This window comes from Haliotis cracherodii, unplaced genomic scaffold (assembly GCF_022045235.1).
Source record: "Haliotis cracherodii isolate W230 unplaced genomic scaffold, xgHalCrac1.p SCAF_22, whole genome shotgun sequence".
NCBI classification, from domain to species: domain Eukaryota; kingdom Metazoa; phylum Mollusca; class Gastropoda; order Lepetellida; family Haliotidae; genus Haliotis; species Haliotis cracherodii.
In genome coordinates this window covers 986,093-1,008,141 of record NW_027266278.1, presented here as the reverse complement: position 1 = coordinate 1,008,141, position 22,049 = coordinate 986,093, and the positions used below count along the sequence as shown (strand labels likewise).

Below are 22,049 nucleotides of genomic sequence, written 5' to 3'. Positions count from 1 at the left end.
AAATCAGATCATTGAAATTGATCCATGGCACTGACTCATAAACAGACATTTTTCACTTTCTCATTCCATGTTGATACTTTTCATCGTCTCTTCATCAGTGTTCAATGTGAAAACTGTGACAGAAATGTCGATATTGACATTAATCCTGACATTGGGCCAGACCTGAGAGAGGAATTCGGGTAGGATCATGTTCCAAGTCACCTCTGTTGTACAAGTTGTCGTAATGAACTGACTGTTTAGCAAAATTGTCATGGTCGGGAGAGAGAATTTTATTGTTTTACTTTCTAAGTAGGTGACAAGTCTATCACATTTAACTTTATTCGGATGTGACATCTTTTGGCCAACGCCCCTGCAACACGGAGTAGCTAAATGTTTCTTGTGATTGCCCCTTTAATTATCTCCTGCTGTTAGAAAAACAACCTTTCCAAGTTCGATTTTGTTTTACACCGATTTGTATAAGCCGTGCCATTCAAACTATGTATTTAACTCTTTGTACATTTTATCCCCTGGCCTTTCTCCGTCTGTATCGAGATGACTGTCCAGGGTCTGCTCTCTCCCCAGATACCACACAGTTAGGGGTTTCGGCATTGGTCTTGAAGCATAAGGGTTTACTGATAGATAGTTTGATTTATTTGAGTGTTACCCTCGGATACACAGCTTTCCATATATCTATAACACATGGGATGGTTTCCACAAGGGATCAGGTGACCATCCCCTAATGCATTATAGTCGGAAATTATGTTTGAAACGGGTTTGGACATGAAGAGGATATACTAAATAACTGTTCCCTCCCAGGGAACACTAGTCCTGCACCATGACCGTGGAATATATTTATTTGATGAAAAAATAATAATCTAGAAATTCATACAAAAGCAAGTCTAGCCAGCTCTATCTAGCTCTATTCCACAGCATAGGAATTTTTTATTATTTTAGAGTCAAGAAGGATATTGTGTAATATAAGATTTCAGAGACTAAATGTTAGTCTAAGGGAGCACTAGAACCACGTCCTGTACATGCTAAATGGTATCCTCTCTAACCTTTTAGCGCTAAATGGGCATAACTTACATATATTAAAGTAATTGCTATCAATGATGAAATATACTTACTGACATCATCACAAATATAATTGTCTCATAATCTGATCATAAAAGAAGCTTTATAGTTTGAAAATGTGGCTTATGACTTACCGAAAGTCGATTTAAAATATGTCTCACTGGACAAATATTTCCATGCTTAAAGAAATATCTTGATGGTTTCCCAATAACTCATATCCATGTGTCAAATAAATGTCCAATAAAAATGTTCCAGCAAAAAAAGGGCTGAGCTATCTTCAAAGGCAATGTATTTATCAAAGAGAGACATCATACGAACTGTTCACATCTTCAAAGAATATTTTTCTGCAGTTCTTGCCAAATATGTCAAACGTTGCTACAACCTTCTTACTCTAACATTCTCCACCAACCAACTCAAAAGACTGACAGTTTGTTAAAATTCTTGTCCACCAACTGACCAGAATGGGGACATTGATCATGTCGATATGACTTTCATTACTCATCTTCAAACTGGGGATTTCAACCCAACAAGTTAAAAAAAATATAATTATATACATGGAGTTGAGACTTCCTCCTCCCACCCCCCCTTGAAACTTGATGGACTGCTACTTTATAGATAAAATAATTATATTAAATTATCAAAATTGAAAATTCATCACTGAGCCTAAACAAAGAACCTCATATTATTCACTTATCCTCAGTAAACATATTATACTAAGTAATTCTAATGAAAGGTGAAAAGATACATGAGTTTTCATGAGATGATACGATAAATTACTTGTTTTATTCTGTATCGATGCATGACCATACATGTGCTAAAAAAGAACATACTACTCGTTTAATTACCTCAGAGTTTTCGTCAGTAAAAAATCGCAATATGTGTTGTAATTAGCATTTCATTTCACTGCTAATAATATCCGTTACGAACATGTGTCTGCAGCTAGCCTTTCCTTTTGAACTTGCTCTGAAATATTTATAGTAAGAAGTTTCCGTACGATTTGACATAAATATGTGTATCATGATACATATCCTATTGTGACCTTGTGATCAGACTAGATTGTTTCTTGTTTCCTATTTTATTCTTTAATTTTTTGTCAAAATCCTTAAAATACCCGTGCCTAATATCAATCATTATATAATTCTTTAATCATATTATCGTCTTTGATTAACATTTAATATTTTATACTTTAAGATAAATTTTAAATTAAATTATGCATCTTCATTTCCCCTACGTTACGCATCATTGTGTTTCAATTAATTATTGTTTCTGAAATATCAAAAAAAAATATATTTTTGCTCACCAAAACACATCATGCCAAATCAGCTGTAGTTCTGTGAGTCATGTGATTAGATGACACTATGTTCCATGTGACCAGGTGTAGAGTGGTTCCCCGTCCACGGCAAATCTCTCACCGATAATTGGAAAGATGATCATCCTACAATTTTCTGCAAGATCCCCCTGAGGAGAGGACATCCATACCAGTGTGTAATTATGACGGAGGGTATTTGGCGTGGAGGAGTCAAAAGTTCACACGCCCCCTAAAGCTGTAACAACCTGAGGATTGTCAGGAATATTCCGATTGACACAGCATCGCTCTCAATACGGTCACAGGTGGATTAGGACTGAATGGCTGGGCCAGACATGCTTGTCTTGTATGACTTTCTGATAGGTTTGATTTGAGGTCAGTTTAAAAAATTGTTTCCATGGTAAGAAGGATATATATTTGAATCCTGGATGGGACTCAACCCAAAAAGTACAAGAATCTGTACTTTACTAAGACAGTGTTTGCCCAAGTATAACATTTGTCACATTTGACCACTTTCTTAAAGGCATTGTGTGTTCATGGATATACTGGTCACTATATATCAAATGCTTGTTAATTTTTGTTTGGCTATTTGTTCATGAGGAAGAGAATTTATTGATGTCAACTTCTTTATTATGAGTAACACAACGTTTCGGAGCATATGCTTACTCCTTCATCAGGTGAATGAACTTGAATTAAATTCTAACATTTAGATGTTTGAAATACTCATACTTTGAATAAGTAAAAAGCTTCTTTCACTTTAGGTGTGAGATTGGCTTCATTCTAGGACTTACTGTATGAAAATTGGAAACATGATATTGAAGATTGCCCTATGAATGTTCATCAAAGATATCCTAATGTCATTTGTCCCGAGCAAAGTCATTGAAACAAGGAAGGAAGGAAATGGGTGCCTCTTTGTGAAACTTGCCATTAATGTGACATAAGTACTATATTCTAGAGGCAAGCAAAACTTCACATACTATAAATGTATTTAGACTGAGAAAAGCCCAGAAAGAATATTCACTTGTGAAGACAACGGACGTTGCAGGGAGGGAACCGATGAAAGGCCACATAAATATAATTCCCTTTTTCTCATTACAATGTGCACTGAAAGTCGGCCCGATGTTAATTATTTTTAGGTGTTGCATATTATATTTTGTTTTTGTTTTGCCTTTTAAGAATAAATTTCCATTCTGTAGTCACTCGCTTGATTGATGCATGTATCGCATCCCAAATGAGTAGGTTGATGCTCATAGTGTCAATCACTAGATTGTCTGGTCCAGACTAAATTATTTACTGACTGCTGTAATATAGCTTGAATATTGATCTGTGCGGCGTTAAACAACAAACGAACAAACCAAAACATTCTGAAGTTGCCCTTTTTGATGTAACCGACAGGTCACACTTCGACAGTTGTGAATTCAGGTTTGTGGCTGGGTAATCAAAATATAAAAGACACATAATTCAACCATTTTCAAAAGAACTTTTATATGCTCTAAACAGAGAAAAACTAAGAAAAGACAAAAATTGTCATATAACAACCTGTCAGAAAGAGACAGACAAATTGATGGTCAGATCAAAGAGGCCTTATAGACTGTGTTGTTAGTTCTCCTGAAGGCTTTTGGCGGTAGGAATTGAATAATCTCCCTTTGTTTACACTTTTATATGAGAGTTTTAATATCAAGGTCATGGAAATGGTGCCACTTTCTCCACCAAACCCACCCCACCTCACCCAACCCCACCCCACCTCATCTAACTCCACCTCACCCCAACCAACCCCACCTCACTCCGCCCAACCTCACCCCCACCTCACCCCACCTCACCCCCTCAAAAAGAAAAAAAAGACTATAGTGAATTATAAACAGATACAGTAAAAATACAATTGAAGACAGAGAGACCAACAAGACAACTGGGTACAATAGGATATAAAATATCACACTGATGATGTAAGGTTGGGACATTAACCTTCACTTCCAAACCTACACAACATATTGAAAACATCAGACATGGAGAATCTCACCCAAGTGTCTTTTGATATCAAATATATCAACACGAGTTGATAAAAGTGGAAAAACTCTTCAGGTGAGATTTTATTTATTATCCAACATCATTCTTCCAACTTTTTCAGTAAGTAGACAGTTATAAGCAGTGTCTTAAGTGTAAAAAGTACTGCTAACAGCTCCAGTAGCAGAGCCATTAGTGATGTCATTTGATATCATTGCAGCAAATATAGATATCGCTTGATCTCACCAAGCGATATCTCCTGTGGGAGCCAGTTTTGGATGATAAATGTATCTCTGCTCCTTGCTTCATCTTCTGTGATGAACAAGATGATGTACAATCCGACACACGGAACTACCTCCACAACATTCATGTTTGTTTGTTTGTTTGTTTGATTGTTTGTTTGTTAATTTGTTGTTTAACGCCACACTCAGTAATATTTCAGCTACATGGCGGCGGTCTTCAAATAATCGAGTCTGGACGAGACAATCCAGTGAATCACATCATGAGCATTGATCCACGTAATTGGGATAGGATGACATGCATCGACCAAGTCAACGAGACTGACCACCTAATCCCGTTAGTCGCCTCTTACAAGTATAGTCGCTTTTTACGGCAAGCATTGGTTGCTGAAGACCTTTTCTACCCTGGATCTTCACAGGAACATCAGTCATGTTCCCCTTTCTGCTCCAAGCAGGGAACAAGAACATCAAACAAGATACTACATTCCTGTAGGTAGACTACTAGTAGTGTATGTACCGCGAGGCTTTTCGTAAACTCTCTACTCGTCCTGCTTGTCAATCACACGGTAATTAATTTCAGATTGTGTGTGGAGGTTTTCTTGTTGTGACTTTTCCCTGCATGATACGATCTGTTTTTCAAAATATATAAATAAATGTGATGTTGAGCCTGCTGAGGGAGATAGAAGATAGGTTTTTCTTGTGACGCCTTCGCTGTTGATATGATCTTGTTTTAGTCTAAAACAAATAAAAAAAACCGATGTTGTTTAGGAAGTGCCTCCTTCTGAAACAGGCTGCAGTGACTTGTTGGGTGATGTTGAACATCACTTGATGAAATATTGCTCAAATAAATAAATCACTTTCATTTTCTTCCCTGTTTGTTCTATGTTCAAAATGTGTTTCCTAGATTATAAATATGTCATTTAGAAGTTTTCTGGGAGTTATATCAACATTTCTGTGTGTTGCAATAAATTGAAATTTATCATGTTTATCAAAACGTTATTAAAAATAAGGAAGAAATATCATATTTGTAACTAATACATACATTTGATACAAAATAGGAATAATTTACACATTTTGTGTAGCTCATAACATAACAGCATAACAGCAGTTCTCTATAAAACACAAGGTACTGAAAATGAGAAGTCTTGTATCACTTTGAAAACCACTCCAAATCCCATCAGAAAAAATACTCATAAATGAAAATAAACACATGTCAAAACTGAGAAGGAAATCCTCCCGTCAAGACAACATCCCACATTTCCTACACCAGCATCCTCTTTCAAGAAGAAAATACAGGAATGGCTAAAACAATTACAACAAATCAAAGACCATTTAGCAATTCCCACACAAGACCAGTCTTCCATTTCCCAGACCCGAGTAGCCATTTACCGCCAACCAGACCCTATCAATGTCCATTCAGTACCCTAGACAAGATCAGTGACCACTTAATGACCATCACCACCCTGGGCATCTGTAAACATCCATTACCCCCCAGTCTACACCTCTATGCCTAGCCTTGCTCCAAGGCTGTACTGAAAGAAAAGTCCATGGATGTGTAGTAATCCTATCCTCCGAATAGGCAAGTCTAGGAAAGTGGACAGTAAGGACTCCAGTCTCTTAGGGACAACTTGCTCTTATTATTTATATAATCTAGAAATTATGATTTAAACTAATAATTATTGCCTTTGAGACTTGTGCAAGTCTAAGGACTCCAGTCTCTTATAGGAACAACTTGTTCGTATTATTTACATAAACTAGAAATTATGATTTAATCTAATAATTATTGCCTTTGAGACTTGTGCAAGTCTAAAGATGCCAGTCTCTTTAGGGACAACTTGTTCCTATTATTTACATAATCTAGAAATTATTATTTAAACTAATAATTATTGTCTTAGAGACTTGTGCAAGTCTAAGGACTCCAGTCTCTTATAGGAACAACTTGTTATTATTTTCATAATCTAGAAATGATGATTGAATCTAACAATTATTGCCTTAGAGACTTGTGCAAGTCTACTCGATGCCTGAGTTAGGTGGCTGGCTTGGTGGCTGTGGGCATGTTTACATTATCAGCATGTTAAATGCAGGAAGCCCTCTGCCTCTCCGTTCCTGGTGAGAGTGAAGCATGTTGATTTCAGGTTAAGGTGAAATGAACCTGGACAGGCTGCTAAGTTGCATGCTGGGGTTTGAACTGCTGAAGTACATCTGTACTCTGGATGTCATGTCAATTACATGATTCATTTGGACGTACAACATGAAGGAAATTTATGGTACTGAAAGAGAATTAATCATCGAATTAGTATTGTTTGATGGGCATTACCTAGGAGTTGGCGGATGACAAATTGGACACAATTAATGGATAACAACTTGTTCATTTACTGTAAAGACATCAAATAAGAAGAAGTTATATTTTCTGAAATATATATACCGTATTCGATGTAATAAGCGCCCAGGGCGCTCTCAAAATTATAAAAAATTAGAAATAGGGGGCTCTTATTAGAATATTATTTTGGTGAAAAAAACAGAGTTAAAGGATAAATTTCGTGATTTATGCTGACAGCCTGAAATGTTTATATACGACAGATATATTTTTCCAGAATTTATTTCAAGTGCGTATTAAATGCGAATAAATAAGTCTTGTGTACATTGATCAATCGGAAGGGGTGCTAATTGGGTTTCTTCACTAGCCAATATATCAGCAAATATCACCGTGGGTGATTATTAGAGCGGGGCGCTTATTACATCGAATACGGTACAGTATTTGTTTTCTTATTACTGTGATATTTTCTAAATTCTAATGCTTTTGTCTCATTATATACAATATTATATCAATTATTTTTATTTTTTCTGAAAATGGTCATATTGTCTTTTTATACATTCATGTTTGTTGAAAATTGTGTTATTTTGTCAATTAAATTAAGTTTTTCAATTATTTTAAAGAAATTGAGATTCATACTATTATTGTTAAAGCTTTAAACCGATTCATCTACACAAAAGATATATGTAAAGTATGGTTGTTGTTTTATAAAATCAGTCCTTTTTATTACTTTCATTCACTTCATCATTATAATATTTAGTTTACAATTATTCCAAATTATGAGATCCATGATGCTGATGATGTCGATGATGATGACGATGATAACGGTGACTAAGTAGTTAACGATAATGGATTTCACAATAATGATGACAATATCAGCATGGTTCCACCATAGATCTATATACTTCTTTAGTTCCGGACATAATCTGAAAATGAAGTTGTGAAAATAGACCTGATATTCCAACCTCACCCGTGAAACCAACAACATGACGACCCTCCCGGCCACCCCCACAGACGGTGTCAGCCCGACCCCTCGCTCGCCCCAGACCCCCTCGCTCGCCCCAGACATACAATGTCAATTTCACTGTCAACAGCTGATCTCGCGCGGTATCAATTACTGCCATTGAATAGCTTCAACCGTTGAACGCCCATACGTTCTGTCTCAAATACGCCTGTAAAAGAGAAACATACAAACACAACGATATTGAGTGCAGTAAGCGCATATGTGCACCGACTCTGCTGCATAGTGCAAGGGCAATGATACAACTTCCAGGAATCACTCCAAGAAAAACGTACCTAGCAGGAGAATGCGTACATCCCGATGCCTGAAGAGACGGGTCCAGAGATGACCCATTCTGATCCAAGCTCCTCAGCTTTCACACACAATATTCCATCTCATCTTTTTAAAGGTATTGAAAGTCCGAATGGTCACTTGTACTCCAAACTGACCACTAGATCGACTTATTCCCGAGATGGCATTGCAGCTCTACACATCCCCTCTATCGTACGGAGCTTTCAAGAGCGCATGCAATCCAAACAGTGATGACCCGATTTCCGCGTCTCTGATTGGCTCTCCGGGAGGTGCTGTGCTATTTTTAGACACCCACGCAATGGATATCGCCTGCCTGTCATCTTGTATCGCACGTTTGCTTGTTGCGTCAAATAGATCTACAGGACGTCCAAGCTATCCCTGTTCGTAAAAGGAAGTTTTAGACAAAAAGGATTATTTTCCGCTTCCGAGAAGATAATGACATGTTTGAGGTCAGATTTATCTCATTGTTTACAGTGAAGCCGGAGCGCCATAGCCTTGTTGACACGTTTGCTATTTGAGCGGTATACAACGTACTGAATGGGATAATAGTGGTAGAAGGATTTTAGGGATTATGACTATTAACCGACAAGCTGTTGTGGCATTTCAGTTTTATATATTTATTTTGTGACTTGTGTTAGAATCAGTTTCGAGTAATTTGATTCCAAATTGACATTTTCAGTCACGATAACGTGTCTTTGCCTCGGCGGAAGCAAGACCAACTGGAATATAAAAGAATGTTTTTTTTATGGTAATCGGTTTGTTTAACATTTTGTGGAAAGGATTTATTTCATCAATAAAAAATGCGTATCATAGGTGATATTAATATTTTCAAATAAAATTGAATAATCTTAATTATTCATACGCCTTTCACCTCCGAGTAAATTCACACCTCAGTATATAACTCAATGTATCCTAAAGACCCCGAAGCCACCCCGAGTGGAATATTCGTAGGGATTCAATCTGGAATAGCATTGCTCCAAGGCTGTACTCAAAGAGTAATCCTTGCTTGTGTAGTAATTCCATCCTCCTCCTAGGCAAGTCTAAATATGTGGACAGTAAGGACTCCAGTCTCTTATCGGGACCACTTGTTCTTATTATTTACATAATCACGAAATTATTATTTTTACTAATAATTATTGCCTAAGAGACTTGTGCAAGTCTAGATGTCGATGTTTATCACCGACACGGAATACACCATGACCACCGATCTGTCCGACGGCCAAGCCCAGACGTATATATGTGTAATTGATGTTTATATACTGTTGCGTTAAACTAAACATACTTAGTCACTTATGCATAAACCCATGAACCGACTCACTCACTCACCCTCCCACTCACTCACTCACACACACACACGCGCGCACACAATCACCCGAACACACACACTCACTCACACACTCGACCACTCACACAAACACATACCCTCCCACTCACTGGCTCACGTACACACACACGCACATACATACACACTCACTCACTCACCCTACCGCTGACACTCACTCACCCTACCACTGACACTCACTCACTCACTCACTCACTCACCCTCTCACCCTCCCACCCACTCACTCACAAACACACTCGACCACTCACTCACCCTCCCACTCACACACTCGACCACTGACACTCACTCACTCACACACTCGACCACTGACACTCACTCACTCACATACACTCACACACCCTCCCACTCACTCACAAACACACTCGACCACTCACTCACTCACCCTCACACACACTCATTAATTTTCCTTGAATGTATCTCCACTGCTGACAGAACATTTTGTGAACTAATCCTTTTCGGGGAAATACGTGCTGTATTTTCCGCGTTCCCGGCCTGTCTCATTGACACTTGTTACTAAAGTGTCAGCCAAACCACTACAATGGGAGTAGCTGGCTTCACATGTGAATATCGACACTGATATCAACAGTATTGAGTGCGTGTATTCAAGTTTTCTGCTTATCTAGTTATTCATCGAGTGGGTTGGTGAGTGTTTGGGGTGGTGGGTCAGTGAGTGAGTCTTAACGTCTCTACATCAGTAGTTAAATATCATTAAAATCAAATCTTAAACTCCGATGATATTCGTCTCTGCAGTAAAATGGAGACTGATCAATCATTCAGTTGTGTTTTACCCGTGAAGATCCGGGGTAGTAGCCTTCAGCAACCCATGCTTGTCGTAAGAGGTGACTAACGGGATCGGGTGATCAGGATCGCTGACTTGGTTGATGCATGTCATCGTATCTCAATTACGTACATTGATTCTCATAGTGTAAATCACTGGATTGTCGGGCCCAGACTGCAAACCTCGTTAGTTGGGGAGCCCCTTCACCCGTCTAATCACAGATGATAATGTCCATCTGTTTCAGGATCTGTTTCTATGTCACTGGCAGCATTGCCGCACCGTTTGACGGGCTCCACTATATACATGTATAACCCATCCTCTTCCCAGGACACGTTGACGTAATGACAAGCATTTCAATAACAACTCTTTCTGGGAGTTAGCTGTTCTAAGGAATAGAGGGGCATGTGTGGCCCGGTCATCTAAGGCGCCACGATTCGCTGTGCAGAGTTGCGTCCCTTGAGCACGCTAGAAACCTATGATTGTGGGTTCGAATCCCGGTTCGCCCCGATTATGTTTCTAGGTTTGTCAGCACCATACCCGTGCTCGTGGGTTTCACCGAAGTGGTATACATCCGAGACCTGCATCACTTCGGGTTTTCCTCCCACATTAAGCTGACACGCCGTGATATAACTGTAAAACTGTTGAAATCGGCGTTAAAGTCTCTGAATGAACATATCTTACAGAACAGTTGTTAAATCATCTTACTAAAAATATAATAAAAAGTAGCCCATTTTCAGATACTGCAGTAATCTAGACTTGCCAAAGATATTATGCTTGCATGGGCTGTATTGGATATATTTGTTTCAGGGTCTGTGTGACATTGCTGGAATATTGATAAAAACGGCATAAAACCACACTCACTTACTCACTGTAGTGGGGCGGTCGGGTAGCCTATTGATTAAAGCATTCGCTCGTCACGCCGAAGACCGGGGTTTGATTCCCCACATGGGTACAATGTATGAAGCCCATTTCTGGTGTCCCCCGCCGTGACAGTGCTGGAATATTGCTAAAAGCCTCGTAAAACCACACTCACTCACTCACTGTTATGACCCTTGTTGTGGGAGCTTGCTACAACCAGATTCAGTGTTTGGTTGATACATGCAATCGTATCCCAGTTGTGTAGATCGATGCTTATGATATAAATCACTGGATTGTCTGCACTCGATTATTTACAGACCGCCTTCACAAAGCTGGAATATTGCTGAGTGCGCCGTTAACCAACCAACAACCAAACAACCCAACGTTCTGTGTATGTTCTGTTTCCCGAAGAAGGCGGTCTGCCAGAAGGATGGCGGCTGATTACGTGTTAATAACTTTATGTAACCATGTTTAAAGGAACGTGTTTCTCCAGCTGTAGCTATACAAACGCAATACTGCTGCAGTTACATTCCCACCTTGAAGATCCGGGGTAGAATAGGTCTTCAGCAACCCATGCTTGTCGCAAAAGGCGACTATGCTTGTCGTAAGAGGCGACTAACGGGATCGGGTGGTCAGGCTCGCTGACTTGGTTGATGCATGTCATTGTATCCCAATTGCGTGGATCGATCGCTGGATTGTTTGGTCCAGACTCGATTATTAACAGACCGCCGTCATATAGCTGGATTATTGCTGAGTGCGGCGTTAAACAACAAACAAATAAGCATACCCACCAAGGACGCTGATAACCCAAACACTGACCGCATCCCATGCGAAGGCTGCTGCGACCACTGCTTCTACTTGCCCCACGACTACCACTACAATTATCATTTTTACCTCCCAACGCTATTTCAAAATCCACATTTCTCCTTCGTTAACTTTTATTTCCCCTAACAGCTAATTCTGTTTTCCCCAACAACTACTTCTATTTCCCCCAACAACTACTTCTGTTTCCCCTTACGCCTACTTCTGTCTACGACTAGTTTTACATGGACTATCACTTCTGTGGCAGTGGGATAGCCTAGTGGTTAAAGCGTTCGCTCGTCACGCCAAAGACCCGGGTTCAATTCCCCACATTGGTACAATGTGTGAAGCCCATTTCTGGTGCCCCCGCCGTGATATTGCTGGAATGTTGCTAAAAGCGGCGTAAAACCATACTCACTCACGTACTCACTGCTGAGACTTCTTCGTTGGTGACAGTGACGCTCGCATCGCCGTGGACTGCTACCACAGCGATACCACGAGTACAAACAACCATACTAATGCTTGCACAACTATTAAAAGAGCAAGGGAAATGCATTAAAATGATAAATATTCTTAAAACGCCCGATATATACACAATTATCTGTATTTTACATATACACAACTCCCACAACGCCCGTTCATGTTTCTACATATATGTATGTCTGCATTTCTACAATACACAAACACACGTTCTCTGGGAAACACCCACATCTGCTGCCACGGTAGAGCAGTTCTCAGAGTCGCGTGTTCGCGTTAGCGCGGATCACATGTTCAAGATGGTGCTTGACTACATGGAAGTGCTTGTATGTTTGACCACCAGAGGAGATTGACTGTCGGTTGTTAACTTGGTGTCATTACACATTGATTGTGCACTGATGACGCAGATCCGATATCGCGTCTTGAAATGGAAGGACGGTTGGGTAGTTTACTGGTTGAAACGTTCGCATCAAACCCGACAAAATGGCCCACTGTTCACTAAGTTGACGAAATGGGTCGGATAGCCAACAGAAAGGGCGATTTTCTTGTTAAAGAGCACTCAGATATATTTCTAGCTAGATAACGCGGTCTGTAAATAATCGAGTCTGAACCAGACAATCCAGTGACTGACATCATGAGCATCTATCACATATCAACCAAGTCAGCAAGCTGGTGGTGGCACAGTTGAAATATTGCTGTAGCGTAAAGTCAGCGAGAGAAAGTGGATTTACCGCATCTTAACATAGGTCGTATCATGGCTGGAGTCACCACAAATTAGCTTCACACATTGTTCTCATTTAGGGAATCGAAGCCGGGTATTCTGCGTGACAGGCTAACACTTTAACCACGAGACTACCCCACCGCACTAGCGCTATTGCGTCCCGCTACATGCACCTACAGTTTAAGGTGTCCGTCATCCTCAATCCGCACTGTGTACACAACACACTGTTGTTGCTGAGGAAGGCGCTGTACACATAAATGATGACCTAATCAACATCTTCAACACAATATCTGGAGGCTAAACATTATCTGATGCGGCGTAAAACACTACCCACTCTCTCACTGGCAGATCAAAAAGCCACATATTTTCTGTGTCGCATGAAGTGTTCGTTGAAGTGTATGAATATCTGCGTTGCAATGCCAGTCGACCAGTGTATGGCTAAATGCATTCATTCCATAGAGACTAAAACATGATAATTGTGTTTACATCTCGTTACCATGCCAACGAAGCTATGCCTTATAAACTGAATGACGATGCGTTGTAAGGATAACCGCCTGTACGCCCAACGTTCATCTGTTGTACAGGGAAACTCTATAATGTGTCTTGGAAGTCTAGATTGGCATGCTTTCAGGCGAATTTGTAAACACCAGACAAACTTGACGTGAACTATTATCACTATGTTTACAAATTACCTATTTGTTCCAGATACAAAACTGAAGTGGGAATCCATTGTGATATTTATCATCTTAAGGAGTAGAGAATGTAATCATCAAGGAAATCACTTAGAAATATATTTCTAAAATAGAAACACTTATGTCTACAATGCACAAAATCAACATTTCTGTATGTTTACATGGTGATTTTCGGACCTAAACAGTTGAAGGGCTGTGTGTTGCAAAACCAATCAGCCATGACAGATTAACAATAGTCATATGATATCGGGTGTTCTTTACTTCTTTTTCAGTAAACAGTTTATACAGTAAACTACGGTTATAACGAACTCGAAGGGACCACTGATTTAAATACGATATACACGAAATTCGTTATAAGCATATATACATGTATAAACAGCAAATGGTCTGGACCAAAAATATGTTCGTTATATCCGTCATTTCGTTGTAAGCGTGTTCGTTATAAACGTAGTTTACTGTATTCAGATTCTTACTTATTCTGGTTAGCAACGGCTGTCTGGAACCCTATAGCGCAATAATACTCTTTCCGCTAAAGCGAAGGAGCTTCTATCCATTAATATTCCATCAGTGAATGAGACTACATTCAGAGACTGACTGAAGCTCACGCTGTCTTTATGTGGCACTGTAGAGGCCGTAGTCGTCTGTCATACACACCCTGAAACATATATCCAAACAGTCCACGCAAGTCTATAATATTTGGTAAGTCTAGATTACTGCAATGTCAGAAATGAAGAAATCTCCTGGCTCCTTTTTATCATATTTTATAACTATAATTTAACAAATGTTTTTTCTGTAAACTATGTTGATTTCAGGTACTAGGTTTTAGGCAATGAACGCAGTTGGCACACACAGCTTTGAGGTCCGTGGGTGGAATAAAAGAAGTTAAAATCAACATGTCAACACTGCCTCAAGATTCAGGCCTTGAAAGCAAGTACTGCCATGCTACATCCAGGTACCCACTGTGGAAGGGACAAATCAGAGATACTTTCGTGTACAATAATTTTGTGTGATCTTATATATACTTGATATAATTAGTTATGACTGTTTTGTGTTTGACATAATTGTTTTTAATTAGTAACAATTGTTCTCAGACCTAGAGGAAACGCAATAAGATGACAATAATGTTTTTTTAATAGCAATGTCAATGTGACGTGTGGTGCTAGATCTCGCCGGCGATCATCTGGAAAAGTGGTCCAACAAGGCATGAAGAGTTACCCCCCTTTAACGGTATAATTAATGGTATTGAAATAAACAGTGACGTACTGCACATATCAGATTCAGTATTATTGAGAATAAATTAACAAAGTTGGGCAGAATATATGAACAATGTTGGACAACAATCAAAGTCTTATAATTATGTCGGTGATGGTATAGCCGTCAGACATATTTGTTGTCGGGAGTGCCGTATATAGTTGACATGAGGTTATAGAAACAAAAGACGACTATGCTTGTCGTAAGAGGCGACTAACGGGATCGGGGGATTGATGCATGTAATCGAACCCAATGGCGTGTATCGATGTTCATGATGTCAATCACTGGATTGTCTGGTCCAGATTCGATTATTTACAGACCGCCGTCATATAGCGGGAAGTTGGAGTGTGGCGTTAAACAACAAACAAACAAACAAACAGTAATGAACGCTGAACGGATGAGGTGATACGGAAACCGCCCGGATGGAAACTAAATCAATTACACGAACTTGTATCTTCCCAACAGCGACAGTACAGCTCATGTTTGTCAACACAAAGGGAAGTAACTCTTAATGCCTTAAAGCAAACGAGGTAATGGATTCAGACTGTCGTTCGTGGTCAGTCGCTCTCCACTTTTCGTCACATTTAATCAATTTGGGTTTAAGATGATTATAATACTACCAAGGTACTGTCAGCATGAACTGTATTTTAGCACGGTGATCACGAGTACTCTGGTGTTGATATAATTATTTTGTCAGTTTTGTGATGGATATAAAGTTTTTAATTAATGATAATGGTCATACGTGTAAAAAGGTCAGACGGAAATTGTAATAGGATGACAGAACGGGGTTCACTTCACGTCAATCAGATGTTTACGAAATAAACTACACGAACCGACACATATAGACTAACACATAGTCTCTGAAAATATATAAGTTTGACAGAAAGAAGTACACTAAACTACGGTTATAACGAACTCAAAGGGACTACTAATTTTAAACCGTAGTTCGTTATAAGCATATATACAGCATAACTACAGCTAACAGTCGGGACCAAAAAAGTAAGTTTGTTATATCCGTCAGTTCGTTATAAGCGTGTTCGTTATAACCGTAGTTTACTGTATTTAACTCCCTGAAATTGAAAAGGAACCAAAAGGTTGTGCGAGATTATGAAAAAGGTCTAGACTTGCTTCATTTAGATTTTTGCATTACAGAAAGGGCTTGACAGAAGGGAAAATAACATGGTTCAGGAACTGTGAGACAGTCTAGGACACACACAGTGGTGCTTCAGAGTGACGCGAGATCTCACGGTTCTCGTCTGTATTGTGAGTCAACATGAAACGAAGAGTTGTCTCCCCTTAACGGTATTCATATGAACGAGGTGGATCCTGAGGGCTGAAGAAGCCTATGCAGTAATTGTGCTACATGGTGGACCTTTTCTATAGTCAAGATATATATATGTATACACCAACACTGGGAGTATTCAAGCTGGTATATTAAGATATATTAAGGAGTGATTAAGTTTGAATATTTTCCACTGCACACTTTATATGATTCATACCACTAACATATTGCTTCACAGATAATTTTGTTTTCCCCTGCATTACTTTGTTTATTAATAAAATTCGATAAGATTCAAAGGAAATGTGGTGCTAGCTTTAATAAAACCTAAATCTGATAATGATAAGTAAAACTTATTGTTGCCTGTACTGAAATACCTTATTTTACAAATACCCATAGTATCTATAAAAAATGCCTTAAACGGCTATAAGATCTATTTTTTTTGTCTCCAAACGTTAATCAAATAATTTTGCGGAATGTTAAATTAAATTAATTCAAATTATAAGATTGTGGTATTTGAGTGACCAAACCTCGTGGAACAACCTGACGGGAAAAAAATGCATTCCAAGCTCATCCCAATGTCCCGTGTTTGCAAAATGTGAGTATCAAGTTAAATCAATATTAAATCAAGTTTAAAATATAATGAAAAAATACTAAGTTCCCCACACATTACATGCACAGAGAACGAAACGGACAATGAACGCAAAATCAAAATGACAAAACGCAGTATTGAACTGATACTAGTCAAAAAGTGTGTATCTGTGGCCATTTTAGTACTTATTTATTGAAAATTCATCACTCTCACAATTCAAATCAGACAATCCCAGAGCCTGCCGAGACGAAGTTTCAGTGTGAGGAGCTGACATGAACTCAGTGAACCCAGCAACCTAACGGATGTCACAGACCGGGTGAATGTTTTCATCCAAGTTTTCCACATTATGTCATAGCGTATGCATTCATCCTCACAAGTGTATAGACTGGTTCCCTCTCGTTTCTGCGAGAACGTTGCCCAGGGAGACAAGAGAGCCCTAGGATTGGCTAGGCAATGCATACCGTATTTCCTATATTAAGCGCAAAATCTCTATGCACCTGGCCTCTAATAACCGCCGTATGTGTTAAATTTCAAATACTTCCTTCCCCTTCTACCTTGAAAAAATTCTGTATCAAGCACATAAAATTCTATTGTATGTCAATTTATCAGTGACTAACTTTTTTATTACCTCTCCTCTACACAATATGGTAGTGAAAGAATTAAACGTGATGTCTCTAATTACCGCCCGGCCTCCATTACCCCCCGGGCTTTGAAGCTTCTTCAAAGAGGAAATACGGTACGTCGGATACAGCATCCGGAAATAAATAGTATGATGAATCTCTAATGGTGATTAGAAGGACTTGTGAACATGTGTTGCCTAGCACGTCGCGAAATGCGCTCACTGTATGGGAGGAAACTAACAAATTATACGAAACTCGTCCCTGTTACACGACATGCCTCCAATACAAGTACAAATATCAAAGTCAACTTTAAAGGGCAGTAACTCTGTATACCTTAACGCAAACGCGCGTAAAGTCAGGGTAACAACACAACCTCCTTCACAAATGTTTATTGAAGATTTGTTTGTTTGTTTGTTGATTAACGCCGCACTCAGCAATATTCCAGCTATATGACGGCGGTCTGTAAATAATCGAGTCTGGACCAGACAATCCAGTGATTGACTTCAAGAGCATCGATCCACACAATTAGGACACGACGACATGCATCAACCAAGTCAGCGAGCCTGACCACCCGATCCCGTTAGTCGCCTCTTACAGCAAGCATAGTCGCCTTTTATGGGAAGCATGGGTTGCTGAAGACCTAGTCTACTCCGGATCTTCACGGGTCCACTCTTCGTAGAGGCGTACACTACTGGGGTGAACATTTCGACCAGTTATTCGTCATTCCAGGAGAACACCGATCTACACTTTATGGACAAACAGGTGACATGCCACACATATCGCCTGGAGAGGCGGTTCAATACTGGAATGGTCCGAGGTTGTGTTTGTTTGTTTGTTGTTTCACGCCGCACTCAGCAATATTCTATATGACGGCGGTCTGTAAATAATCGAGTCGGGACCAGACAATCCAGTGATTGATATGATGAGCATCGATCCACGTAATTGGTATACGATGACATGCTTTCAACCAAGTCAGCGAGCCTGACCACCCGATCCCGTTAGTCATCCGTTAGGACATGCATAGTCACCTTTTACGGCAAGCATGGGTTGCTGAAGACCTTTTCTAACCCGGATCTTCACTGGGTGAACAGAGGCATAGTTGAACTAAGTCACATGCCCAGGGTGATACCACGCGTGCTGACATGTTCTGTGTTTCGGGTGTCTGTACGTATTCGTGTTTCCACCATCTGGTCATCTGTCATCGGATGAGTGGGTTCTTGTGAGTGCACTGGGTGAACGTACTGTACACTAGGGGTAGTGACAAGGACCTGAAAACATCATTGGTCCCAAGGCTGAATAACAACCTGGTCATTAGCGGTATACGATCTCAGCACCTGGCCTACTCCGCTCATGACGATTGCATCAGCTATTGTTTGTTGTTTTTAACGTCGCACTCAGCAATATTCCAGCTATATGAAGGCGGCCTGTTAATAATTGAGTCTGAACCAGACAATTCAGTGATTGACATCATGAGCATCGGTCTACACAGCGATGCTGACAATTCGTTAGTCGCCATTAATGACATGCATGGGTTGCTGAAGATCAATTCTTAAACACTGATCTTAAGGGGAATTGCATTAATATACTCCCCCCAAAAGTAGGGGATCATGAAATATATATGTTATGTTCGGTCGTCAGAAGAAAGATCAGCTTTGAAAAAAGACTGCCAGAGATAGAATAGTTTCGAAATCAAAACTTCACGCCCCAAACACATGGACCACGCAGTTGATCCGTGCACGTGGGTAGGGGATACTGCTTGCGTTTGACACTTCAGTGAAAGGGAGTCAAATCGCCCTGAACCATTAGTTTAACCATAAACCATCGATTTATCTGAAACCATGCTTTATGAAATGGAGCTCAAACAGCCAATCAAATCGCTGAAGACCTGAACCAGGCCACCGGAGTTCAAGTCACTGAAGACCAGCACTAGGCCACCAGTCACTGAAGACCTGCACTAGGCCACCGGAGTTCAAGTCACTGAAGACCAGCACTAGGCCACCAGTCACTGATGACCTGCACTAGGCCACCGGAGTTCAAGTCACTGAAGACCAGCACTAGGCCACCGGAGTTCAAGTCACTGAAGACCAGCACTAGGCCACCAGAGTCACTAAAGACCTGCACTAGGCCACCGGAGTTCAAGTCACTGAAGACCAGCACTAGGCCACCAGTCACTGAAGACCTGCACTAGGCCACCGGAGTTCAAGTCACTGAAGACCAGCACTAGGCCACCGGAGTTCAAGTCACTGAAGACCAGCACTAGGCCACCAGTCACTGAAAACCTGCACTAGGCCACCGGAGTTCAAGTCACTGAAGACCAGCACTAGGCCACCAGTCACTGAAGACCTGCACTAGGCCACCGGAGTTCAAGTCACTGAAGACCAGCACTAGGCCACTGGAGTTCAAGTCACTGAAGACCAGCACTAGGCCACCAGAGTCACTGAAGACCTGCACTAGGCCACCGGACTTCAAGTCACTGAAGACCAGCACTAGGCCACCGGAGTTCAAGTCACTGAAGACCTGCACTAGGCCACTGGAGTTCAAGTCACTGAAGACCAGCACTAGGCCACTGGAGTTCAAGTCACTGAAGACCAGCACTAGGCCACCGGAGTTCAAGTCACTGAAGACCAGCACTAGGCCACCGGAGTTCAAGTCACTGAAGACCAGCACTAGGCCACCGGAGTTCAAGTCACTGAAGACCAGCACTAGGCCACCAGTCACTGAAGACCTGCACTAGGCCACCGGAGTTCAAGTCACTGAATACCTGCACTAGGCCACCAGTCACTGAAGACCTGCACTAGGCCACCGGAGTTCAAGTCACTGAAGACCAGCACTAGGCCACTGGATTTCAAGTCACTGAAGACCAGCACTAGGCCACCGGAGTTCAAGTCACTGAAGACCAGCACTAGGCCACTGGAGTTCAAGTCACTGAAGACCAGCACTAGGCCACCAGTGTCACTGAAGACCTGCACTAGGCCACCGGACTTCAAGTCACTGAAGACCAACACTAGGCCACTGGAGTTCAAGTCACTGAAGACCAGCACTAGGCCACTGGAGTTCAAGTCACTGAAGACCAGCACTAGGCCACCGGAGTTCAAGTCACTGAAGACCAGCACTAGGCCACCGGAGTTCAAGTCACCGAAGACCAGCACTAGGCCACCGGAGTTCAAGTCACTGAAGTCCAGCACAAGGCCACCGGAATTTAAGACGCTGAAGACCAGCACTAGGCCATCGGAATTTAAGACGCTGAAGACCAGCACTAGGCCATCGGAGTCACTGAAGACCTGCACTAGGCCACCAGAGTTCAAGACGCTGAAGACCAGCACTAGGCCACCAGAGGTCAAGTTACTCAAGACCTGCACTAGGCCACCAGAGGTCAAGTCACTGAAGACCTGCACTAGGCCACCGGAATTTAAGACGCTGAAGACCAGCACTAGGCCATCGGAATTTAAGACGCTGAAGACCTGCACTAGGCCACCGGAGTCACTGAAGACCTGCACTAGGCCACCGGAGTCACTGAAGACCAGCACTAGGCCACCGGAGTCACTGAAGACCTGCACTAAGCCACCGGAGTTCAAGACGCTGAAGACCTGCACTAGGCCACCGGAGGTCAAGTCACTGAAGACCAGCACTAGGCCACCGGAGTTCAAGGCGCTGAAGACCAGCACTAGGGCACCGGAGTTCAAGTCACTGAAGACCAGCACTAGGCCACCGGAGTTCAAGTCACTGAAGACCTAGGCCACCGGAGTTCAAGTCACTGAAGACGAGCACTAGGCCACCGGAGTCACTGAAGACCAGCACTAGGCCACCGGACTTCAAGTCACTGAAGACCAGCACTAGGTCACCGGAGTCACTGAAGACCAGCAATAGGCCACCGGAGTCACTTAAGCCAAGGTATGGTGCATTGTGAGATCCTTGAAGTATGAGGGAGCAGTTCCATGCACTGCTTGACACGCCAATGAAATAAGTTTGACTTAAATTCTCTCACGCACCTGTAACCAATTCAGGGACTTCAAAACTGGTTTGACATGTGATCTTAATTTAGGTCGAGAGATATTTCTTTTGGATCTTTTGCAATTGTTGACTTAAAATCATTGTCAATAGACTGATGCAGTACTCAAGCAATACCAGAGATCGTACTAGAGTAGCGGCAGCGTCTTTGGTGATCAGGTGACGAATTGAGCCAATGTTTCTAAGGTGATAATAGCATGTCTTACAGAGATAACTGACATGTTCTTCCATGGTAAGACTAGAGTCAAGATACACATCTAGGTTCTTGACAGCAGATGAGAATGTTATACATGACTGACCGATGGCAAGCTGAGTAGTCCTTTGGTCTTTCTTGGTTGTTTTCACCCTCTCAATACATCGCCAACATGTTCTGTTGATTGTCATCGACCATAACTCAATACCTCT

The 22,049-nt window shown here is 41.1% G+C and overlaps 2 protein-coding genes across 2 annotated transcripts in view; one reads left to right on the top strand and one right to left on the bottom strand.

Annotated features, from left to right (window-relative positions):
* The window catches only part of LOC139471143 (ADP-ribosylation factor 3-like), a 56,058-nt gene extending 47,631 nt beyond the window's left edge, over positions 1–8,427 (bottom strand). The window contains exon 1 of the mRNA XM_071253405.1: positions 8,210–8,427. Coding sequence (XP_071109506.1) covers positions 8,210–8,267 — 58 coding nt within the window. The 5' untranslated portion in view covers positions 8,268–8,427. The remainder of the gene's footprint in view (positions 1–8,209) is intronic.
* Positions 8,428–14,787: 6,360 nt separating this feature from the next.
* Positions 14,788–21,371, top strand: LOC139471414 (neurofilament heavy polypeptide-like). Its single transcript, XM_071253779.1, has 3 exons — positions 14,788–14,846; positions 19,989–20,321; positions 20,435–21,371. The coding sequence occupies exons 1-3, from the start codon at positions 14,788–14,790 to the stop codon at positions 21,369–21,371; spliced, it is 1,329 nt and encodes a 442-aa protein (XP_071109880.1).
* The last annotated feature ends 678 nt before the right edge of the window (positions 21,372–22,049 follow it).

Coding starts and splice junctions, on each gene's coding strand:
- LOC139471414 (XM_071253779.1), top strand. CDS start 14,788: ATGTCAACACTGCCTCAAGATTCAGGCCTTGAAAGCAAGTACTGCCAT. Junction 14,847..19,988: donor TACTGCCATGCTACATCCAG/GTACCCACTGTG, acceptor GACCTGCACTAG/GCCACCGGAGTTCAAGTCAC. Junction 20,322..20,434: donor ACTAGGCCACCGGAGTTCAA/GTCACTGAAGAC, acceptor GACCTGCACTAG/GCCACCGGAGTTCAAGTCAC.